General features: G+C 50.5%; 1 protein-coding gene across 1 annotated transcript in view; it reads left to right on the top strand.

The window, feature by feature from the left end:
- The window catches only part of PRKN (parkin RBR E3 ubiquitin protein ligase), a 1,054,158-nt gene that overhangs the window by 403,800 nt on the left and 630,765 nt on the right, over window positions 1–19,593 (top strand). Inside the window, exon 4 of the mRNA XM_036249419.1 lies at window positions 6,699–6,825. Coding sequence (XP_036105312.1) covers window positions 6,699–6,825 — 127 coding nt within the window. The remainder of the gene's footprint in view (window positions 1–6,698; window positions 6,826–19,593) is intronic.

The following is a 19,593-nucleotide window of genomic DNA, read 5'->3' as shown; positions in this document are numbered from 1 at the left end:
CTTTCTGTAATCAGAACAAAGCCGTCACGGTGAACAGAGCACGGGTGTTCACCATGTCTTATAACTGTGGCTAGTATCCCACTAGGATCAGTTCTTTACTGTATTATTCCCTCCCACCCCTTTCAGAAGGAGATTAGAAGAAACATGGGACACATGTTTCTAAGAAGCCTGAAGATTTAGGGTGGGATTGGATGGCGCAGCTGGGAGGGGCAAACCGAGGTTCGGGTTTCTGGCTCGACTGTCCAGGGGAATCACGATTCTGCGGATGAACCTGATAACGCGGAGGACACCCAAGGTGTTCTGACGAAAAAGCTGGAGCCGCGTGCATAGAGTTGGAAGTTCATCAATGTTTACCGTTCATTTTATTAGTGGATAGAATCCAGAGAGTTAATCCTCTGTTTCCTTATGACCACGACCACCACCGTGCTCCCTCCCCCTAGGGACCAACCCTGGGACAAAAAAGCAACTGAGTTTACCCAACCGGCTTTGAACATGGTTATTTATTTAGGGCTAACCCTTGAATTGTGCTTCACTCTACAGTTTTGTCTTGGCATGGGAGGTTTGGTTATTACTTTCAAAATGAATAATGAAAAAAGAAACTGGCAACAACAGAAATCCAAGCAAAGGCAGTAGCTTTAATCAGCAGTTTTTCCCTCGGCAGATGAAATCACTGTGCAGGTACATTAATTGAAAGTCCAGCACAAAACTGGAGAATCAAGTTATACCTTGTGAGGGCAGGGTCTCCTGAGGGGTTGCCAAGCCCGTTGGAAAGGTGCGCAGCCTGGATGGGCGTGATGCAGGGGGAAGGTGTCTGTGCGGCCTCGCCTTGGCTGCTCTGCGGGAGCGAGGCGGGCCTGTTACCACCGCGGCCGGTGCAGCTGGGCTCAGTGGGGTGGAAGCCCCCGCCGGGAACTGAAATCATGTCTGTGTGTGAAGACAGTCCCCTTCCGAGGAGTTGTACTTGTCCGCTTTCAGAATTCAGGTTTTTCTAATTCAAAGTCCTCTGCAAAATTGTAAATGTATTCTTTCTTTTTGGTTCTTTCTATCGAGCCTACGAATCGTCTTTGTGACCCTAAGATCAAGTTCTGGATTTCAAACATTGTAGCCAACCCTTGCAAGGATGTGTGACGTTAGTCCAGTGTATCTGGCTGGCGGGACCATGTTCTAAATTATTGGTGTCAGAGCGACAGCCTGTTGTGTACAAAATTTGCCCTCGCTCGGCAGCACCTGACCGTCTTCCACACCATTTGAACTACGGGAGAATCGACGGGCCGAGCAGGTGTTTACTGAGCGCTCTCAGCTCCGGAGCTGCTCTGGAGTGTGGGTGGAGACCCCGTGCAGCATTCACACGGGGCTTGTGAGCACAGAAAACGTAGGACGAGTAGATAATGAACAGGAGGCAGCGCTTTTATGCAGAAATCGGCGTTCCAATCCAGAGCAGACGCCGTGCCGGAGAGGGGGTCCCGGGAGCACACAGCGGGTGGCTCTTGTGTGGAACTGCCTCCGAGTAATATGTGTCGTTCAAGCTCGAAGTGATGGGTCGTTGCGGGTGAGCAGAAGGACCCGGGCTGGGGAGGGACGGCTGGTGCTGATGTGCTCATTGTGTACCTGTCCGCTGTGCACCCGGCTTGCGAGGCGTGCACTTCAGCAAATGTAATTGAGCCCAGCTGAAGGATGACCACCACCCAGACATGTGACAGCAGGGATTCTGGCAAATGTTGGGAGAAGATGCTCTACTTTGGGCCCATCTCATAATGTGCTTGCTCGTAGACGTGCAAGAAGACTGAGGTCACCGTCTAAGAGACTGGAGGAGGGTAAGCTGAGGGGACGTGGTGGCTTGTAGCTGATACATGTGCAGAATCTCACTGTCTCACCACCACCAGGGAACAGATCCCCCGAGCAATTAAACTCTTGATTCTTTGTGACAAGCGGTGATGAGATCTCCTGAGGTTAATGAAGAGTTTTCATCAGAATCAGGAGGACTTTTCTTAAGTATCCATTTGTCTTATTAAAGCAATGGCTTTAGGCCTTAAGCTCATTATTAAAATATGTAAAAGAAAAATGAAAACTGTACAGGTCATGTTGGCTTCTCAAAAAAAAAAAACACATCAAAGCAAATATATATTATTTTAAATAGGGGCTTTACTCGGTATGTTGTGAATATTGTTAATGCTCTTGGCAATTTCTGGGTCAAGGAAAGAGAATAAGGAGAAGAGGAGGCTGGATTAAGGATCGTCTTAACCAGACAAAGTGATGACAATGACGGACACACTGGCCTCCTAGGGAGTAGGGGAGATTCTACCAGTGCACCGTGACCCGCACCTCAGAGGGTCTTGATCATGAACTGCCTTTAACCTCTATGGAGAAGAAACAGCTTCAGGATGAAGTGAATATACTTTACTCTGTGAAATCATCACATCAGTAGACTAGCCCCCTGGCTCGTGGTATAATAATTATGTAAGTGTATTGATGGCTTGGGATGGAGAGAAGAATCGAATGAAGCCAGATTTATAAACATTAGGAGTTTGGCTAGATCAAGTCCACACAGTGAGTCGAATCCTTCCTTCAACTTTTTCTTTTCTTTCTTTCTTTCTTTTTTTTTTTTTGAGACATACAGGGTCTCCGAATGCTCCACCAAAGCAAGGCGAGGCCCGCTGAGGGCGGGGGTGCACTGTGCCCTGTGGCCGCTGGCCTGAGCGTCTGGCAGCCCTGCAGTGGGGGCCTCGCCGTTGTGGAAGGAGTCTCCCGGCTCTGGGCTCGGCGCCTGCGGACAGCTTGCACCCACGCAGGGTGCTGTCAGGCACACGCGGAGGACTTGATTAGTCTATGGCCAGGGCCACGGAAACCACAGACCACTCAAAAGGCTCCATGGTTTTGTTTTATTTTCGGGAGAAAAGTCATTATTTTATTTTATTTTTTTAAATTTATTTATTTATTTTTTTTATCCTCACCCGAGGACATTTTTCCATTTTTTGTACAGACAGAGTGGGAGGGAGAGAGAGGAAGGGAGAGAGAGAGGGAAACATCAATGTGAAAGGGACACATCGAGTGGCTGCCACCTGCACGACCAACCAGGGCCGGGGACAAACTGCAACCAAGGTACATACCCTTAGCGGGAACCGAACCCGGGTCTCTCCGGACCGCAGGCGGACGCTCTAACCGCTGAGCCAAACCGGCCAGGGCGAAAAGTCATTATTTTAAAGGATGTTTGAGGACTTAGGGGGGAGCAAGCACTATAATATCTGCAGCTTAATCACAAATGACTCCGGGAAGAAGTAGTTCTGTGCAGTGTAGGTGTGTGTTTGCACATGCGACAGTACACTCCACAACATGTTCACAACTGGTAAATCCCAGTGAAGGGCATAATTGGAAAAAGTTTGAAATATTTCTGTAGCCTCAAAAACGTGTTGTAATTGCAAGAGGGAAATCTACAAACGCAGGCTGCACTTTGAGTGGGAAGGGCCACCCTGCGGAAGAGCTGACCAGGAGAGAAAAAGGATGTTAAGATCCAAACACAAGTCCGAGGGGCGAGGCTCACCTTAGTGCCTGCAGACAGCTATCCACCTGCAGAAAGGTGTTCTGCATCTCAGAGTCACCTTGCTGCCGCCTCAGGTGCTGTGGCTCAATACCGAAGAGTCTGTCCCTTAGACCTGCGGGCAGGCCGTTGGGAACACGGCCCAGAGGACCACCATCAGGGTGTTTGTTCGTTTTCTTTTTCTTTTTCTTTACTGATTTTAGAGAGAGAGGAAGGGAGAGGGAGAGAGAGAGAGAAACATTGATGAGAGAGAACATTGATTGGCCGCCCCCTGCTTGCCCCCCACCGGGGATCGGGCCCACAACCTGGGCATGTGCCCTGACTGGGAATCGAACTGGCGACCTCTTGGTGCATGGGTTGATGCTCAGCCACTGAGCCACACTGGCCAGGCCAGGGTGTTTGTTTGCTTTTATTCCTGTCCTGTCCTGTGCACTTGGAGCTCAGCGTGACACAGGGAAGCCTGCCAGCTTCAAATAGTGCGAGGTAGCGAAATAGGAAGGGAAGCCACTCTGAGAAAAGGTTCAAGGTTTACCTGCAGCCCCAGCTGCTCGACCAAGTAGAGTCAACAGCTTGAAATTTGCTGTAGCCCGGTCTGGCCTGACCTTGATCTTCCTGGGACTATCAGCCCCAGCCAGCGGCTGACTCTGGGAAGCGCCGTGTAATAGATGGCATGTCATCCTGAAGGCTCCGAGGGCAGGGGCACTGGCAACCGGTGTTCTCTAACTTCTCAAGGACTTCAGTGGAGGTTGCCCGTGCAGAGGTGGGCGGGTTCTCCAGTCTTCCTATTCTGTCTGGACGTATCATTAGCTGAAACAATATTGCTGACGTCGCTGTTGCCCCGAGGGAGAGAGAGTCATTTAGTTTATGCCGTTTCTGAGATGCTCCAGCTCCTCCTTTCAAACTGCTGCTGCGTTCGTTCCAGCTCCCTTTGTACGCGTTTCCGTGACCCTTTCCTTTCCTGCCTCTATTTTGTTTATCGTTCAACCTTAAAGTAGGTTATGAAAATTGTGAAAGTGGATTGGTTCTTATTGCTGAATAATATTTTAGCAATAAAGGCCTCGGCCGCCTTCACCAGGCTCATCTTGGTACATGTTCAGGTTGTCACAGTCCTCGTGATCTTCTGCTATTCTGTCCGTTCTTATGGTATTTCTACAACTTTATTTATTTTTCAATATTTTTTTCTTTATTGATTTTAGGGAGAGGGAGAGAGAGAAACAGCGATGAGAGAGAACATTGATCGGCCGCCTCCTGCACGCCCCCCACTGGGGATCAGGCCCACAACCTGGGCATGTGTCCTGACCAGGAATCAAACCGCTGACCTCCTGCTGCCTGGGTCAGTGTTCAACCACTGAGCCACTCTGGCCGGGCTATTTTTACAACTCTAATATATGGTTCTATCTGTTACATTTCCGATATATCTAAAACCTTAAGAATAGGTTTTACGTGATTATCATATTGCTAATAAAATTGTGATATTCATCGATTTGAATATCTTGCACATTAAGGCAGCAGAGTTACAAAAAAGTGTCAGAAAATGATAGTTTCTTTATCACACAAAGATATATGTAGATCCATTCTTTCACACTGGAACCCGAAAGTCAAATAACAATCTCTGGAGACAAATGATTATAAAACGCATTGCCAATAAATGATAAAATTACGAAACCTGACATCTTGGTTGTGCTTTGCACTCTACAAAGTCTTGCCGGCTATGATGCTAGTAATGACGGCTGAGTGAATGGCAGTCCACTTGTCTACAAAGGGTCTTTTCGTAAATCAGTGAAACAAATGGAGCTTCTTAGGACTCTGGGATCTTTCTGTGGTTTTCTCATTATTTTTATACTACAGTGATACCTCGGTTCTCGAACGCCTCGGTTTTCGACCAAATCGGTATTCGACCAGGAGATTCGAGAAACTTTTGTCTCGGAATCCGAACAAATATTTGGAACTCGAACTTCCGAGATGAGCCGAGATGAGCCGAATGGCGTTCATTCGGCCCAGCGCGCCTTGCTTGCGTCGTCAGTGTGAGTGCAGAGAGAGAGTCACGCTTTGTGGAGTCCGCTTTCCTATTGGGTTTCATTGCTTCGGTTCTCGAACAATTCGGTTCTCGACCGTCCTCCTGGAACGAATTATGTTCGAGAACCGAGGTATCACTGTGGTTTTCTCATTATTTTTATACTAATTGTTTTTAACAAACCATATGCATTTGGGAGTCTAAAGGTTTTCACTCACCATGATCAACAACACTTACTACATATTATTTCCAGATGCTCTTGATGATAATAGCAAACTTTTACACAGAATTTTATGCCATGACCTTACGTCATTTCTCCCCAGCGAGAAGTAAGGTAAGGGTGAAAAGAAGCGTTTAGTAATTTTAGAAACTTAGGCATGTGTCGAGGTGGTTACTTGACTGGTCGGTGCGTCTGAGTAACGTCAGTTCTTCGCAGACATGGAAGCTGAAACCCTCTAGCAGCGCCCCCTCATTCGGGGAGTAGTCCTGTTCCCGTTTGGCGGCACTTGACAGAAAGGACCAGAGATGCCTAGTTACCGGGTGGTGGTGGCTTTGTTTTTCCCAGCTCTGACTCCTGACACTGTTACTTAGTGGCACATGTCCTGGTCGAGAGCCCTGATGAAATGCAAAGCCCTGTTTGCGCCCCTGCCTGGTCAGCCCCTGGGGCTTTGTCTTTCTTCCTGGGTGAGCACGTGTTGAAAAGCCTTCCCTGGAAACCCAGAAACCGGGATGATATTTGTACCACGAGAGATGGGCTGGCGCGTCCCTATAGATAAGATTTTAAAGGGAAAAATCTGGAGCCTTCAAAACTGTGTTCAGAAGCACGAAATAGAATTTCGGAGCACTGGTCTCTAAATTCCCAGCAGTCCCTACACTTCCCACCCTTCCGAAGACCCCAGCAGCAAGGGCGCATTCAGTTTCCCAGGGTCACGGCACCCGTGGCCAGCAGGTCGCTTCCTTGGCTCAGTCACAGGGCCGCTGGCAAGAAGGAAAGGTTTCCCCTCTTTTGAGCATAAGACTAGATTTTCCAAATTAAATTGTTGTATCCTCACTGGAATATTTATCCCATTAATGTGTCCGAATGCTCTGAGGGGCTAGTTGTCCAGTGTGCCTCGGTTTGGCTCCCCACTGATCGGCTTCCTCTGCTCCCCCCGCAGGCAGACCGGCCCACAGCAGCTTTTACGTCTATTGCAAAGGCCCCTGTGAAGGGGTGCGGCCTGGAAAGCTCAGGGTGCGCTGCAGCAGCTGCCGGCAAGCAACGCTCACCTTGGCCCAGGTAAGCACGCGCTGGGACCGCCCGGGACCATGACTGTGCGTTTTCCGAGTCTCTCACAGACTCTTCTGTGTGTCTGACGGTTAGCGGTGCCCGGTCTCACTTCACGTTGCAGGACCCCAAACTAGCAGTCCGGCCGGGGCCTCGTCCCTGGGGGGCAGGCCTGTGGACAGGAGAGAGACTGCTTTGAAAGCACAGAGGGCAGACTGTAGTGGGGCTGTCTGCACAGGCCGAGGTGCTGGAGATGTTTCTTGTCCTGATCTGTGTGGTGGCAACATGTTTGCACGTACACGTGAACGTTCAGGTGCACTGCAGGTTGTAAGTGTGGGTCATTCCTCCAGGACAAGGCGCCGAGGGACGCTGTGGGTCAGCCACCAGCGTGCCCTGGAACAGGGACCCGCAGACTGGCACCTGCCATGGCCTTGCTTGTTGCTGTCCTGCCCACAAGCTAAGAATGTTTTTACGTTGTTAAGTGGTTGAAAGACATCAGGATAGTGTTGTGTGACCCGTGAACATTACGTGAAGTTTAAACTTCAGCATCCATAATAAATTATATTGGAACCTGGCCCCCCGCATGTCTGTGGGCGTGGTCCTCGCTGCTCAGTGCCCTGGGGCAGGGCGCATAGTGCGGACAGATGGACCAGATGGCCCGAAAATCCTGACAGACTGACTCTCGGCCCTTTGGAGAAGGTTTTCGGCAAACCGTGGCTGGTGGTGGGCCCTGCGAAATGGCTGCGCGGAAAGGACCTGGCTGACCGCGTGTGGGACGAATGTGTGACGGGTTCGCAGGGCCAGTCAGCGTGCTGGTGGGAGAACAGACAAGGGGGCAGAGGATCACAGGCCTTTGGGGGAGACAGGCTGAAGTATAGGCGGGTACCCCGTTACCACGCCGGGCCGCAGTGTGGCTCGAGTATTTAGCTTTTATCCTGCAGGCAGTGGAGAGCCAGGTGAAGTGTTAACAAGTGTGAGAACTACTTATTAGTGCTGAGACCGTGCCCTGGGGATTGAATTGGCGGCAGATTGAAGGCAAAGAGGTTAATCAGTCAACTTCTCACAGGGTTCCGAGGGCCGAGAGTAGGGCGGTGCCCCGGGAATGGGTGTGGGGGTGCACCGAGAGCCCAAAGTGTGTCTGAGGAAGGGCACCCCGGATCCTTGCCTCGGATTTCAGTACGGTGCATTTCAGCTACACAGACAGATCATGTAGGAAGACGCACCCGTGACCGACCCCGGGTGTGCCCTGCCCCCCAGACTGGACCTTTCTCTGGCGCCGTCACTGGGGAGTGGTTCTGTCTGAGAGACATGGGGTCCCGAAGTGCATGGGATTCTCCCTCGGCTCCCCAGCTGTCCCTCCAGTCCGTGTCGGGTCCTACTTGACTAACCTCCTACTGTTTCTAATAAAAAGGGCAATAACCAATGATTATTGAACTCCAAGCTTAATGCATTTCATGGATTATCTCAGTTAATTATTCTGTCACACTCTGAGTTAAGTACTGTTAGTAAATCTATTTTAGATTGGAGGGGTAAAAAGAGGCTTAAGGAGATTAAGTAAACCAGAGCTTGTAAGTGTTGGCCCAGGGACTTGAGCTGGGCTCTGCGACCTGGGCCGGAGCTCCAGCCCTTCCCACACAGATAGATATGTCCTGGGCACCTGCCAAGTGCCCCCAGGGACCAGACAGGATTTAAAGTTTGAGTCAGGTGTGGGCAGGGGCAGTGAGGGCCACGGTGGGGAGGAGAGGACAGGGCCCATGGGCAGGAGTCCTGGCTCAGTGTCGCCGATCTTTACCTAATGAAGAGAAACCACACTCGTGCAATTTTATGCAAAATTTCTCACGGCCCTGGCCGGTTTGGCTCAGCGGTTAGAGCATCAGCCTGCGGTCTGGAGAGACCTGGGCTCGGTTCCCACTAAGGGCATGTACAGCGGTTGCAGTTTGTCCCCGGCCCTGGTTGGTCGTGCGGGTGGCAGCTACTCGATGTGTCCCTTCACGTCGATGTTTCTCTCTCTCTTTCTCCCTCCCTCCCACTCTATCTCAACCAAACGTGGAAAAATGTCCTTGGATGAGGTTTAAAAAAAAAAAGATTTCTCATGGAAAAACACGCTTTGTGGAGGAAAACAGAAAACAAACTAAAGGGAAGAGCAGCCGCAGCTCTAGCCCACACGTGCCACACCCGAGTGCTGTGGGGTCACGGGACGCACATGTGGGGTGCTCAGCCGGGCTGGCATGTCGCAGGGCTCAGTTCAAGTGAGTTCCTGCTGAGAGGTGGCGTGCTGTGAGCCTCCGGCGAGGACTCTGGGGCCAGCGGTCTGGGTTCGAATCCCGACTTCACTACTTCGTCCTGTGTCAACTCGGGGAGCCCAGGTAGCGGGGATATGCTATCCCTTCTTACTTGTTGTGAAGATTAGTTCCTATATGAAGAGCACTTGGAACACTAGCTGCAACACGAATACTCAGAAATCTTAAATGCGGTGTCATTGTTACATTATCATTACTGTTGTTATTATATATATATCATTTTCATTATATATATATAACTAAATGCACACACACATCTACCTCACCTTGAAGTCAATCCAGACTTTGGCTAATTCCTTTTAGAGACATGGAAGCACCCCAACCCTAGCCCGTTGGTTAAGCTCTGTGATGACGTCATGTGGTCCACCTGTTCACCTGGACTAGTCACCCCTGCTCCGAGGGGCCATCTCATCATCCAGCCCTCCTGGCCCCGCCCCATCTCGGATGCCCCCTCCCGTCACCACGCCCCATGCCAGTTCCCAGATCAGCTCCACAGGTGATAATTCAGTTCAGACTTCATTCCCCCTACACTACTTTTGCTCTGTGCATCCTTGATCCCCTCTCCTAAGTTTTCCTAGGGCTGTCTGTCCTATCCCCTCATCATTTCTCCCTCCGGCAGGTCCAAACTTCAACGGCATTGTTACAGATCTCATGAAGTGTGTGTTCCACATCCTTGCAGTTGTCCACGTGTTCATATTCCGAGAGTCTATAAGCCTCAAGATCAGATAACTTGCCAGTTTGGGTCCTGGTTTGTTTTCAACACTTGACCCAGTGCCTTGCCCGCAGTGGGCACAAAACTAATCATGTTGAATGAATGACATCTGTCCTTGAACTTTCACACACAAGTCAACAGATCTACCTGCGTTAGAAATTCCAGTCGCGTTTTATAATCATACTAATCATAGCAATTGTGGTTGTTTTGCTACGCTGTGTTGATTTTATTCCTTATATTTTTTCCTGCATTTTTCTCATGACAGACCGGCCAAGTATGCATTGTTATCCAGCGGTGTTAACAGAGAGTGATGCGCCGTGCCCATGTCACATGGTTAATAAGCGCTGGCACCAGGAGTAAAAACTCCTGTCTGTCTCCCCAAAGCCCTGGCCTTCCTAGGACACAACTCGTCATGCACATCTGGTCACCACTGTCCCCTCTCCAACTGACATCTGTGTGCTTAACAGATCCTTCAGAAGTACTCAGAAAAAATATGCTTCAGGATTATTTTTAAATGACACTCTTCAAAGACCTCTCAGGGATGATTTAACCAGCTTTTACTACAGTTTCTAGATGGAGCGTAATGCCCCCGGCGAGTGAGTTGACCAGTCGTTCCCATATTTTATTAGTAACAAGTACATACTCCACCGAGCGCTGTGAGGCCATCTCGGTGGGCCAGGCGAGCCGTCCAATCGGTCTGCTGGTCCGTCTGCGGTGATGGCTCGGCAGGGACACGGCAGGCGTCCAACTTGCCCCAAGGAAGGTTCCTATGTGAAGAGACAAGTGCCTGGTTTCATTTTCCAGAGATTTATAAAGATCTGCAACTTACATAGTTGCCTCCGGTCGGGGAAAAAAGAAAAGAGAGAAGAGAAGTAGGATCGTGTGTGGCTGCGAGTCCCCGTGGAGCGGTGGGTTGGTAGGACCTCCAGGGGGGCTTTTCACACGAGGAGAAACATGGGTCAGCCACCTGGGCTGTTTTTAAAAACGTGGTTTTATTTTTTCTCGTCTGGAGAAATCAGTCAGCAATAAGCTCCATGCCTTTCCCAGGTCTTAGTGCGGTGTGGTTGTTTTGGAGAATTTATTCACAATTCCAGCGTTTCCTCAACCTTGTTACGACGGGCACCCAGCGGGAATGAGCTGCCTGTCATACACACTGCCGGAAGGGTGGATGGTTTACATGTTTCGTCCTTAATAAAGCCTGTCAGGGAAGATGGATGGCCATTTCCGCCGCGGTGTTAACAGCGGGGAAACGGACGTCTGACGTCTTGGCCTGACCTTGAGGCCAAGTTGAGAATCAGCTGGGACACCAGGTTTTTCTCCTTTCTCCAAATCAAATTTTCTTCTTTATTTCGTGTTGACCTTGACCAGGGTTCCCATTCATCAAAATAGCCTTTAGAAAAATGAACACTCACTCAAAAACAGCGAACCATGCTGATTGGAAAAGCGTGGCCAGCATCCAATTTCCAGTCGCCTGTTGGAAGGCTGTCCACTCAGGTGCACAGACAGGCGCGGGCTTGAACGCGCAGGAAGGTTGCTTTGCCCGTGCGCATAGGTTTCTGACTGTGTTCCTGAGCGATACAGTGGATCATTTACAATCAGCTGTGTCTCACTGTTTTCCTCATTAGTGTGCAAAGTCAACAACTGGCTAAGTCATATCCTCAGAACCCTTTTATTGTTCTTAATCCAGAAAAGTGGGCAGCAAAAGTAGGTTTTCCAAGATATGGAGACCATACCCTGCTTTGAGAAAATAACTAGAAATTAACAAAGGAATTGGTATTGAAAAAAGAAATAGCACCAAGAGGCTTAAAGATGCTCGAACCTCCCCCTTCCCCCTGGAGGTTAAAATGTCGGTAGGTGTGGTTCCTTCTACTGTCTGCCCTGTTTGGACCAGGAGTGCGTGGGGTGAAGAGCCGGCCTCCTGGTAAGGAAGCAGGGGACAGAGACTGCCCAGCGCCAGTTCACACAAGCACAGACGACCAGAGCCCGCGTGCCTTGTGAGCGACTTTCCTAGGCCGGGGACGTTTCATTAGAACCTTAGGCTGATGAAGGAGAGTCTGTTCCGGGGACCATTCAAAGGGAGTTCCTCCTCCTCAGCCCCGCAGGCGTCCACTCACCGAGGCTACCCTCTAGGTTGAGGTGCCCTGGCCCATCTGACCCCCACCTGCCGCCACCCACGTTCCAGGTGCACGGTCCCTCCGGCAGAAAATGGAGCTGTGCTAGGAAGTTACAGCCAAGATGAAATGACTTCATGCGTGCACGTCCTTAGTCCAGTGCCGGGCCCATGAGAAACGTTTAGAAAGGGCTAGGTCTTACTGGCGTTTGTTCAGGTAAAACGCTTACCAACATGCATCAGAGCGACCGCTGAAGTCACACTGTGAGCTCACACCTCTAAGAACTCTTTCACGGGTGAAATGACACATCGTTAAACCCTGCAGAACAAACTCGGGGAGCCCATGTCACCCACCGTGGACATCTCTTTGTTTGCACTCTGTTTATTAGTCTGTTTTTAAATTGAGCTTACTGGGGTGTCAGTGGTTTGCAAACCCACACAAGTTTCAAGCATACAGCTCAATAAAACATCACCTGCACCCCGCATGTGCACCCCATTTTCCCCACCTGAGCCCACCTCCTTTCCCCAGCCCCTCTCCCTCCGGCACCTCCACACTGTTGTGTGTGTCTGTGTGTTATATGGAGAGAAATGGCCGGAGCCAAGAGCTCTGGATGATTCCCCCCCCTACAATCACTATAATTGCTTTATCTAAAAAAGAACTTTATCTCTGCCACTCTAATGAGATCCTCTGCCGTGGAATAGCATTAAAGCTAAAAGGGTTCTGATGAGAAATGATGCAATAAATAGAGTAAGATGTAAAATGCCCGGCATGATGGATTTTATTTAAAATTGGTTTATAGATTAGGGACAATTTATGTGAGGAAATTTATTAAGAAATATAGTCCAAGTGCGTAATCATTCCTAAACTTAATATTTGTTAGAGATTAATTGTTGGTGGGGAGTCCACTTACTTCTCTTAATATCAAAATCTACTCTCACATGCGTAATGAGGTCTTGAAACATATCTGAGCCTGCTGAGCCATAGGTACGGATTCTTCTTCTTATCGACTGATTCCATTGTCGGGCATTTCTGAGTTCGTCGGGTTGAGTGGACGACGCAGTGCGAGTTACTTTATGTTGTGACATGTCCCTCATTCATAAGGCCCATGTGGGCTTCTCCAGTGGTGAGGGTGTCGCTGGACCTACAGTCTGTTGATCTGGGTTATGACTCTGGGCCACGAGAAGCCAGGGCAGAGGGGAGTGGGGCACAAGGCAGGCCTGGCTTTTCATCCTATGAAGATTTTGTTTACTTTGTCCTCACTCGAGGACAATTTTTCGCATTTAATTTCAGATGGAGCAAGAGGGGAGAGAGAGAGAAACATCGATGTGAGACACATCAAGTGGCTGCCACCTACACGACCCCTACTGGGGCCGGGGACTAATTGCAACCGAGGTACCTGCCCTTAGCGAACCGAACCTGGGACTCTCTGGTCCGCAGGCTGAGCCAAATTGACCAAGTGCTCCCATACTTTTTATTTCATTCCAAGTTGCAGTTAAATGTATCATATTGTAGAACAGGTTGCTTTGTTCATTGGTTGACAGGGCCGTCCGCAGGCAGTGACAGCACACCCAGGTGGCAGAGGCCGGCCCGTAAGGACCACGTGTCATGCCTGCGTGCACCCAGGTGGCAGAGGTGGGCCTGTAAGGACCATGCACGCGTCCTGCCTGCGCGCACCCAGGTGGCAGAGGTGGGCCTGTAAGGACCATGCACGTGTCCTGCCTGCGCGCACCCAGGTGGCAGAGGTGGGCCTGTAAGGACCATGCACGCGTCCTGCCTGCGCGCACCCAGGTGGCAGAGGTGGGCCTGTAAGGACCATGCACGTGTCCTGCCTGCGCGCACCCAGGTGGCAGAGGCCGGCCCGGAAGGACCGCGTGTTCTGCCTGTGCGCACCCAGGTGGCAGAGGCCGGCCCGGAAGGACCGCGTGTTCTGCCTGCGCGCACCCAGGTGGCAGAGGTGGGCCTGTAAGGACCATGCACGTGTCCTGCCTGCGCGCACCCAGGTGGCAGAGGCTGGCCTGTAAGGACCGCGTGTCGTGCCTGTGCGGACGGACTGTGCGCATCTCCGCCTCAGGCACAGCAGGCATGGTGATGTCCGTCTGCAGGCTGGGCCGGGCGCTGGGCAGCAGCCATGCTTATTTTGTTCATTTTGTAAAAGGAAACCATAATATTAACACATGTTAGAAACCTCTTCGCAGGCTTCTGTGTGTATCTCGTTGTGCGTGACTTGGCCTTACAGCCACCGATCTCGACGCAGAAAGCCCGGAGATGGCGCGCTTCCCCAAGGCAGGCAGGATGGCCGGGACTGGCTTAGCCGCCCTGTCGTTCTGCTGCTTTGGGCCCTTTGCTGTGCTCATCAAAACCAGAGGTCGTGAGCCAGGCGAGGATGCGAGGCTGTGGGTGGGCAGACCGCCGGCCGCCACGCTAGCGAGTCCGTCCGCATGTGAGGCCGTTTTCACGAACCATCATTTTCACTCCGCGTCTAAATTGTGCTGCTGTACGTTGTGTGTGTCGCTCTGCCACCCTGGGGACGTGGCCAGCCTTGAACTTGTTTCTGCGTGTGACATGCCCCTGCTATTTCAGCCTCTGTTTCGACACCTAAACGTAGCTCCCCGGTTTTCTGTGGAATGAAATCGATAAATTATCTATTTGGCCACTTAGAAGCTTTCACAAGAACTGTGGAAAGAAAGAAAAAATAGATCTTTAAGGCACTGGGTTAATTTATTTGTCTTGTGCTTAAGGAGTAAATGGCCCCAAAGCCTCCCTGGGGAAAGATAGTTTCGTAGCCCTGTCTTGCTCCACAGTGGAGGCTCGTTGATGCCTTGTCAAGACGAAGTATGTTACCTGGCGCGGATAAAATGTGGGTGCAGGGGCCAGCCACATGTAAACCCTCCACCAGACCGTGAGAGCACAACTGTGACATGTTTTTAGTTATTTTGCAGAAGATTTAGCACCTGCACAAGCACGCGTCTTCCACCAGGGAACCCCGAACTTCCTGCCAGCTGCCTCGCTGGGGCCGGGTGGAATGGAGGGGTTCGCTGACCACCTGGGTCCACAGTGAGGAAGAAGCCGAGCCTAGAATGAGGTATGGGAACCCCAGTTCAGATTGCCATCGGAAGCATCCACGTTGAGTTTCGTTCATCTCCTTATGGGGGAGGGGTTTAGACCTTGCTCTGTAGATTTTTCCTGCGAAGAGTCACATTTACTCGACTCCGTTTTCTGAAGTCAGATGGGGATTCAGGAGCCGGGCGAGAGGGACACGGATGTTCTTTAGTGAAGAGGAAACAGGAGAGTACTGGTGGCCTTGAAAACAAGGCATGAGGAGAACTCAAGGGGAGGGGCTCTTGGGTAAGGACTGGTCTTTATTTTACCTTTTTTAAATATGTTTTTACTGATTTTTTTTATCCTCACCCGAGGACATTTTTCCATTTTTTGTTCAGAGTGGGAGGGAGAGAGAGAGAGAGAAACATCGACGTGAAAGGGACACATCGAGTGGCTGCCATCCGCATGACCAACCAGGGCCGGGGACAAACTGCAACTGAGGCACATGCCCTTAGTGGGAACCAAACTCGGGTCTCTCTGGACCGCAGGCCGACACTCTAACCACTGAGCCAAACTGGCCAGGGCTGTTTTCATTGATTTTTTAGAGAGAGAGAAACATTGACATGAGAGAGAAACATCGCTCGGCCGCCTCCTGCACGCCCCCTACTGGGGATCAAGCCCACAACCCGGGCGTGTGCCCTGACCCGGAATCGAACCGGGACCTCTGAGTCCACGGGACGACGCTCACTCCACTGAGCCACACCAGCTGGGCTGGGCTGGTGTTCAAGTGACTGGGTAGCTCCACTGGCTTGTTGTAGGGCGAGGTGCTAATGAGGTTGAGTCCACAGCATGAACTCTGGAAGGGCCACTGTGTCCCTGAACAGGTGGAACCTGCCATCACTCACCGTGGTGATCCGACTAAGGGTTCTTTCTCCCAGCTCCATCCAAGGATTATATTTCCAGGTAGAGTCAGATGGCCCTGGGTTGTCTTTGTCTTTTAAACCTTCGGTTGTGCCCTGGGAACTCTGTGTGGATTTGGAAAGCCATCCTGCTGAGCACGTACTGACCTGCCTGGGACGTGACCTGCGGTTAGTAACCACATGAAGCCGTCGTTTACAGTCGGCCGCAGCGTCTCATGGACAAATGAGCTTTTTCCTCCATCCTGGGCTAAACACAGATGTTATTTTTCTTATTACCAACTAGGATATTCTATTTAAAGTAGTTTAGGTAGGGGGACAGTGTAATCAAAGGTGGTATCCCCTGTGAGTTGTATAATGTTGCTGTATAGCTAAGATGTTTAAGTTTTGAGTAAAGAGATCTAGGAACGTTTACACGCGTGCGTGTGTGTGTGTGCGCGCGTGCGCGTGTGTGTGTGTGTGTGTGTGTGTGTGTGTGTGTATCGGCAAAATAAATGGAGAGTGGCCAAACATCTAAGAGACTCTTACCCAGATACCCTTCTGCTCCTTCATTGACTAGACTCAGGTCCTCGATGGGAGAGACCTCCTCCTCGTGTGACAGCATAGTGCTGAGCACAGGGCAGGTTTAGACACCTGCTGTGGGAGGAACAAGTAACTGAACAAATGGCCTCAGGAGGCGCCACTGCCTTGGCCCACCCTAATCTGCGAATGGGACCTTGCAGTCATCCGATCTAAATTCCCACCTGATGCAGAATTGCTCCCGTAACACACGCTCGGCGTTTGGGTACCTGCCCTCTGCTAGAGCACCTTTAGTGACGGACGAACCCTCGCCTCTCCAGTTAGCTGCTTCCACGTCCAGGACGCTTGCTGGTCGCGACTGGCCTGGAGCCGCCTTCAGCCGTGACTTCCGGCTCTGCTTTTGGGAAAGAGAACAAAACCCCAGCATCTTCTGTCTGGCAGCCCCTCGTGCGTTTACACAGCTCCAGGGATCACTTCCCAGGCCTGCCTTTCTCTACCGAGCTTATGACTTTTAAACGTAAGAAAGGCTAAACGAGTTGCCTGGCCACCAAGAAATCCACTCCCTTGTCTGTCGACAGCTCGGAGTCATGAAAGGTACGGCGAGAGTGTGAATCCAGGGGTGTTGGGGGCAGGGCCGGCAGACCACTGTTTGAACTGGGACGGGAGTGTGGACAGACCGGGGTGGATCCAGAATACTCTTGAGAAGAAGCCTGACTTGTAGGAAGGTCAAAGGGGGTCACGCACCTGGGAACTCCTTCATGGAACCATGACGGTATTAAGCTGAGGTGTGGTGGCCCCGTCAGGAGCTGAGAATACAGGGTTGGTGGAGACAGGGCTGGGTGAGCCCTCTGAGCGTAGTGGCAGTCAGTGGTGGTCCTTCTAGGGCAGCTCCAGGCAGGCCCAGGAGGACCCTTTTGCAATCGAGCGGGGTCTGTGCTGGGTCATTCTTGCTGGTGATGCTTCTGTGTCTTTCTCTGGAGGCACTGCCGAGGCCTCCGAGTAGGTGGCAGATTCTACCAGGCCATGTGGACAACTTTAAATTCCAAAGACAGGTGCAGTTTAGCAAGTAACAGTGTCCATTCTCATGAACCAGCAGCAACCAACCTAACCAGAGGCTGTCCCTGCACAGGCTGTTAGGAGGCCACCAGGGGGAAGGTCACCTTCACCTCCCGTGGTGATTCCTCCCTCTGCTCCTGGCCTCTCACTGTTTCTCCACCATCTCTCCTCTGTCTGCATCTTCTCAGCCTTCCGTGAAGTCTTCGAGGGTAGAAGGTAAAATGGCCTTAGGGAAACTCTCATTTTCTAAGGAGGAAACCTCCCACATCAGCCTCTGAGGTCACAGGTGGTGCCCAACATAACTATGAGCAACGGGCAGCTCCTTTTCTTTATTTACCAGTGGGACTCGGACCCCAACACACCGTTTCCTCCCTAACCCTAGAAGAGCCAAATCAAGCCCCCTGAGTCATTCCATTAAAGCCCTTCTGTCTTGATTTAAGATAAAGGGGGTGCCTGGCTGGTGTGGCTCAGTGGTTGAGCGCTGACCCAAACACCAAAAGGTTGCTGGTTCGATTCCTGGTCAGGGCACATGCCCAGGTTGTAGGCCAAATCCCCAGTTGGGGGCATGCAGGAGGCAGCCAATCGATGTTTTCTCTCATCAATGTTCTCTCTCATCGATGCTTCTCTCTCTCTCTCTCCCCCTTCCTCTCTCTCTAAACAATAAAGAAAAACATTTTTAAAAAGATAAAGGGGGGCTTCCCAGTGTGTTGAGGTGCTGATATGATGCCATTTTCAAGAAAGAACTTATCTTCCCAAATTTGCTCCACCCCACGTCCCACAAACCAACGGTAGCACACACAGAGTTGGCGAGGGATTTCAGAAACCATGTCGTGTGTTGGACAGCGGCACAGGGAAACTGTACTTTCCACTCAGTTTGGCTGTGACCCTAAAACTACTCTCAAATAATCAAGTATTTTAAAACCCCCATCTCTGGTTTTCAGGTTTGCAAATCTGCACACGGAACCAGGACCTCTCTTGGTATCCGGTGGTCCAGATGGAACCTCTGGTGTCATACCATCTCTCATACACCGAATCCGTAGCACCTTCAGCAATTTGGGAGGGAGGTCCTGGCACGTTGTGCCGATTCCCAGGACGACCACGTGCATCGGGGAAGGTGGTGTCAGTGTCATTGTTCATACCCGGGGACATTCTGAGGTTCATAGAGAAGATCAGAATCACCAAAGAAATGGGATGAGCTGGGGCTGAAACTTGAACGTGCGTTGTCTGAAAAAAAAAATCTCGAGATGTTCCCTTTCTGCTTCATTGTCTCCTCTCCGAACAGAGAGCTCAGTAGCTTTAGTCGGTGTGCCGTTATTTTTAACACGCTTGCTCCGTGGATTCCCGGAGGCTTTTAAACTATTGCCACGTGTGCGGGGTTGCTCTTATTCTTTTCTTCCGAGACGTCCTCATGTTTGCTTTGATTTGTATTTTGGAGGCTCTGTCTTTGTTGAGGCCATGGATGCCCCTGACACGTGCTTTGCTCAAGGTCATGTTACAGATGTCCCAGCCAGCTACCAGGATAATAGGAGCTGGAATGTGGGCCCTTGGTAGCACCGAGCTGCACTGGTTGAGGCTGAGCCATTACTCTCTGGAGAGAAAAGGGCTTTGAAAATCCCTCATAACGAAGGATGTGGAGAACACTGCAATCGGACGCCCTCAACTTGAGGTCTTGTCCGTCCTACTATTTTCTTAGTCAATGAATGACTTTCAGTGAGGACTTAAATGACTTTAGTTTTAATTTGGAGTGGTAGGTTCAGCCACGATTTTTGTTTCTTTCATTTAGAAAATTAAGGTTTTGAAGGATAACGGGGAGGAGAGTGCATTTGTACAGATAATAGTTTCTATATCTGGCTCTCGTGTGCCAGTTATTGGAAAGAACATTGCGAATTTTTCGGTTATAACGTGAAATTGAGTGAGCATTTGCTCACAGATACATATGTATTGTATTGAACTTTGGAAATTCCAATGAGTTTAGAAAAAAATCTATAAAATTGGAAAATGTGCTGTGGGGTATAGTTTAGGTGAATTATATGCTAAATAATATCACAAATCTAGGAAAGTGTCCATTGAAATGTTCAGAAAAGCAGAGCCCCGTACAAATTCCATAACAATGTCAGTTTTGCCCT

The sequence above is a fragment of the Molossus molossus genome, unplaced genomic scaffold (genome assembly GCF_014108415.1).
Source record: "Molossus molossus isolate mMolMol1 unplaced genomic scaffold, mMolMol1.p scaffold_m16_p_8, whole genome shotgun sequence".
In the NCBI taxonomy this organism is placed as follows: domain Eukaryota; kingdom Metazoa; phylum Chordata; class Mammalia; order Chiroptera; family Molossidae; genus Molossus; species Molossus molossus.
This window is presented reverse-complemented; position numbering and strand designations above follow the sequence as displayed.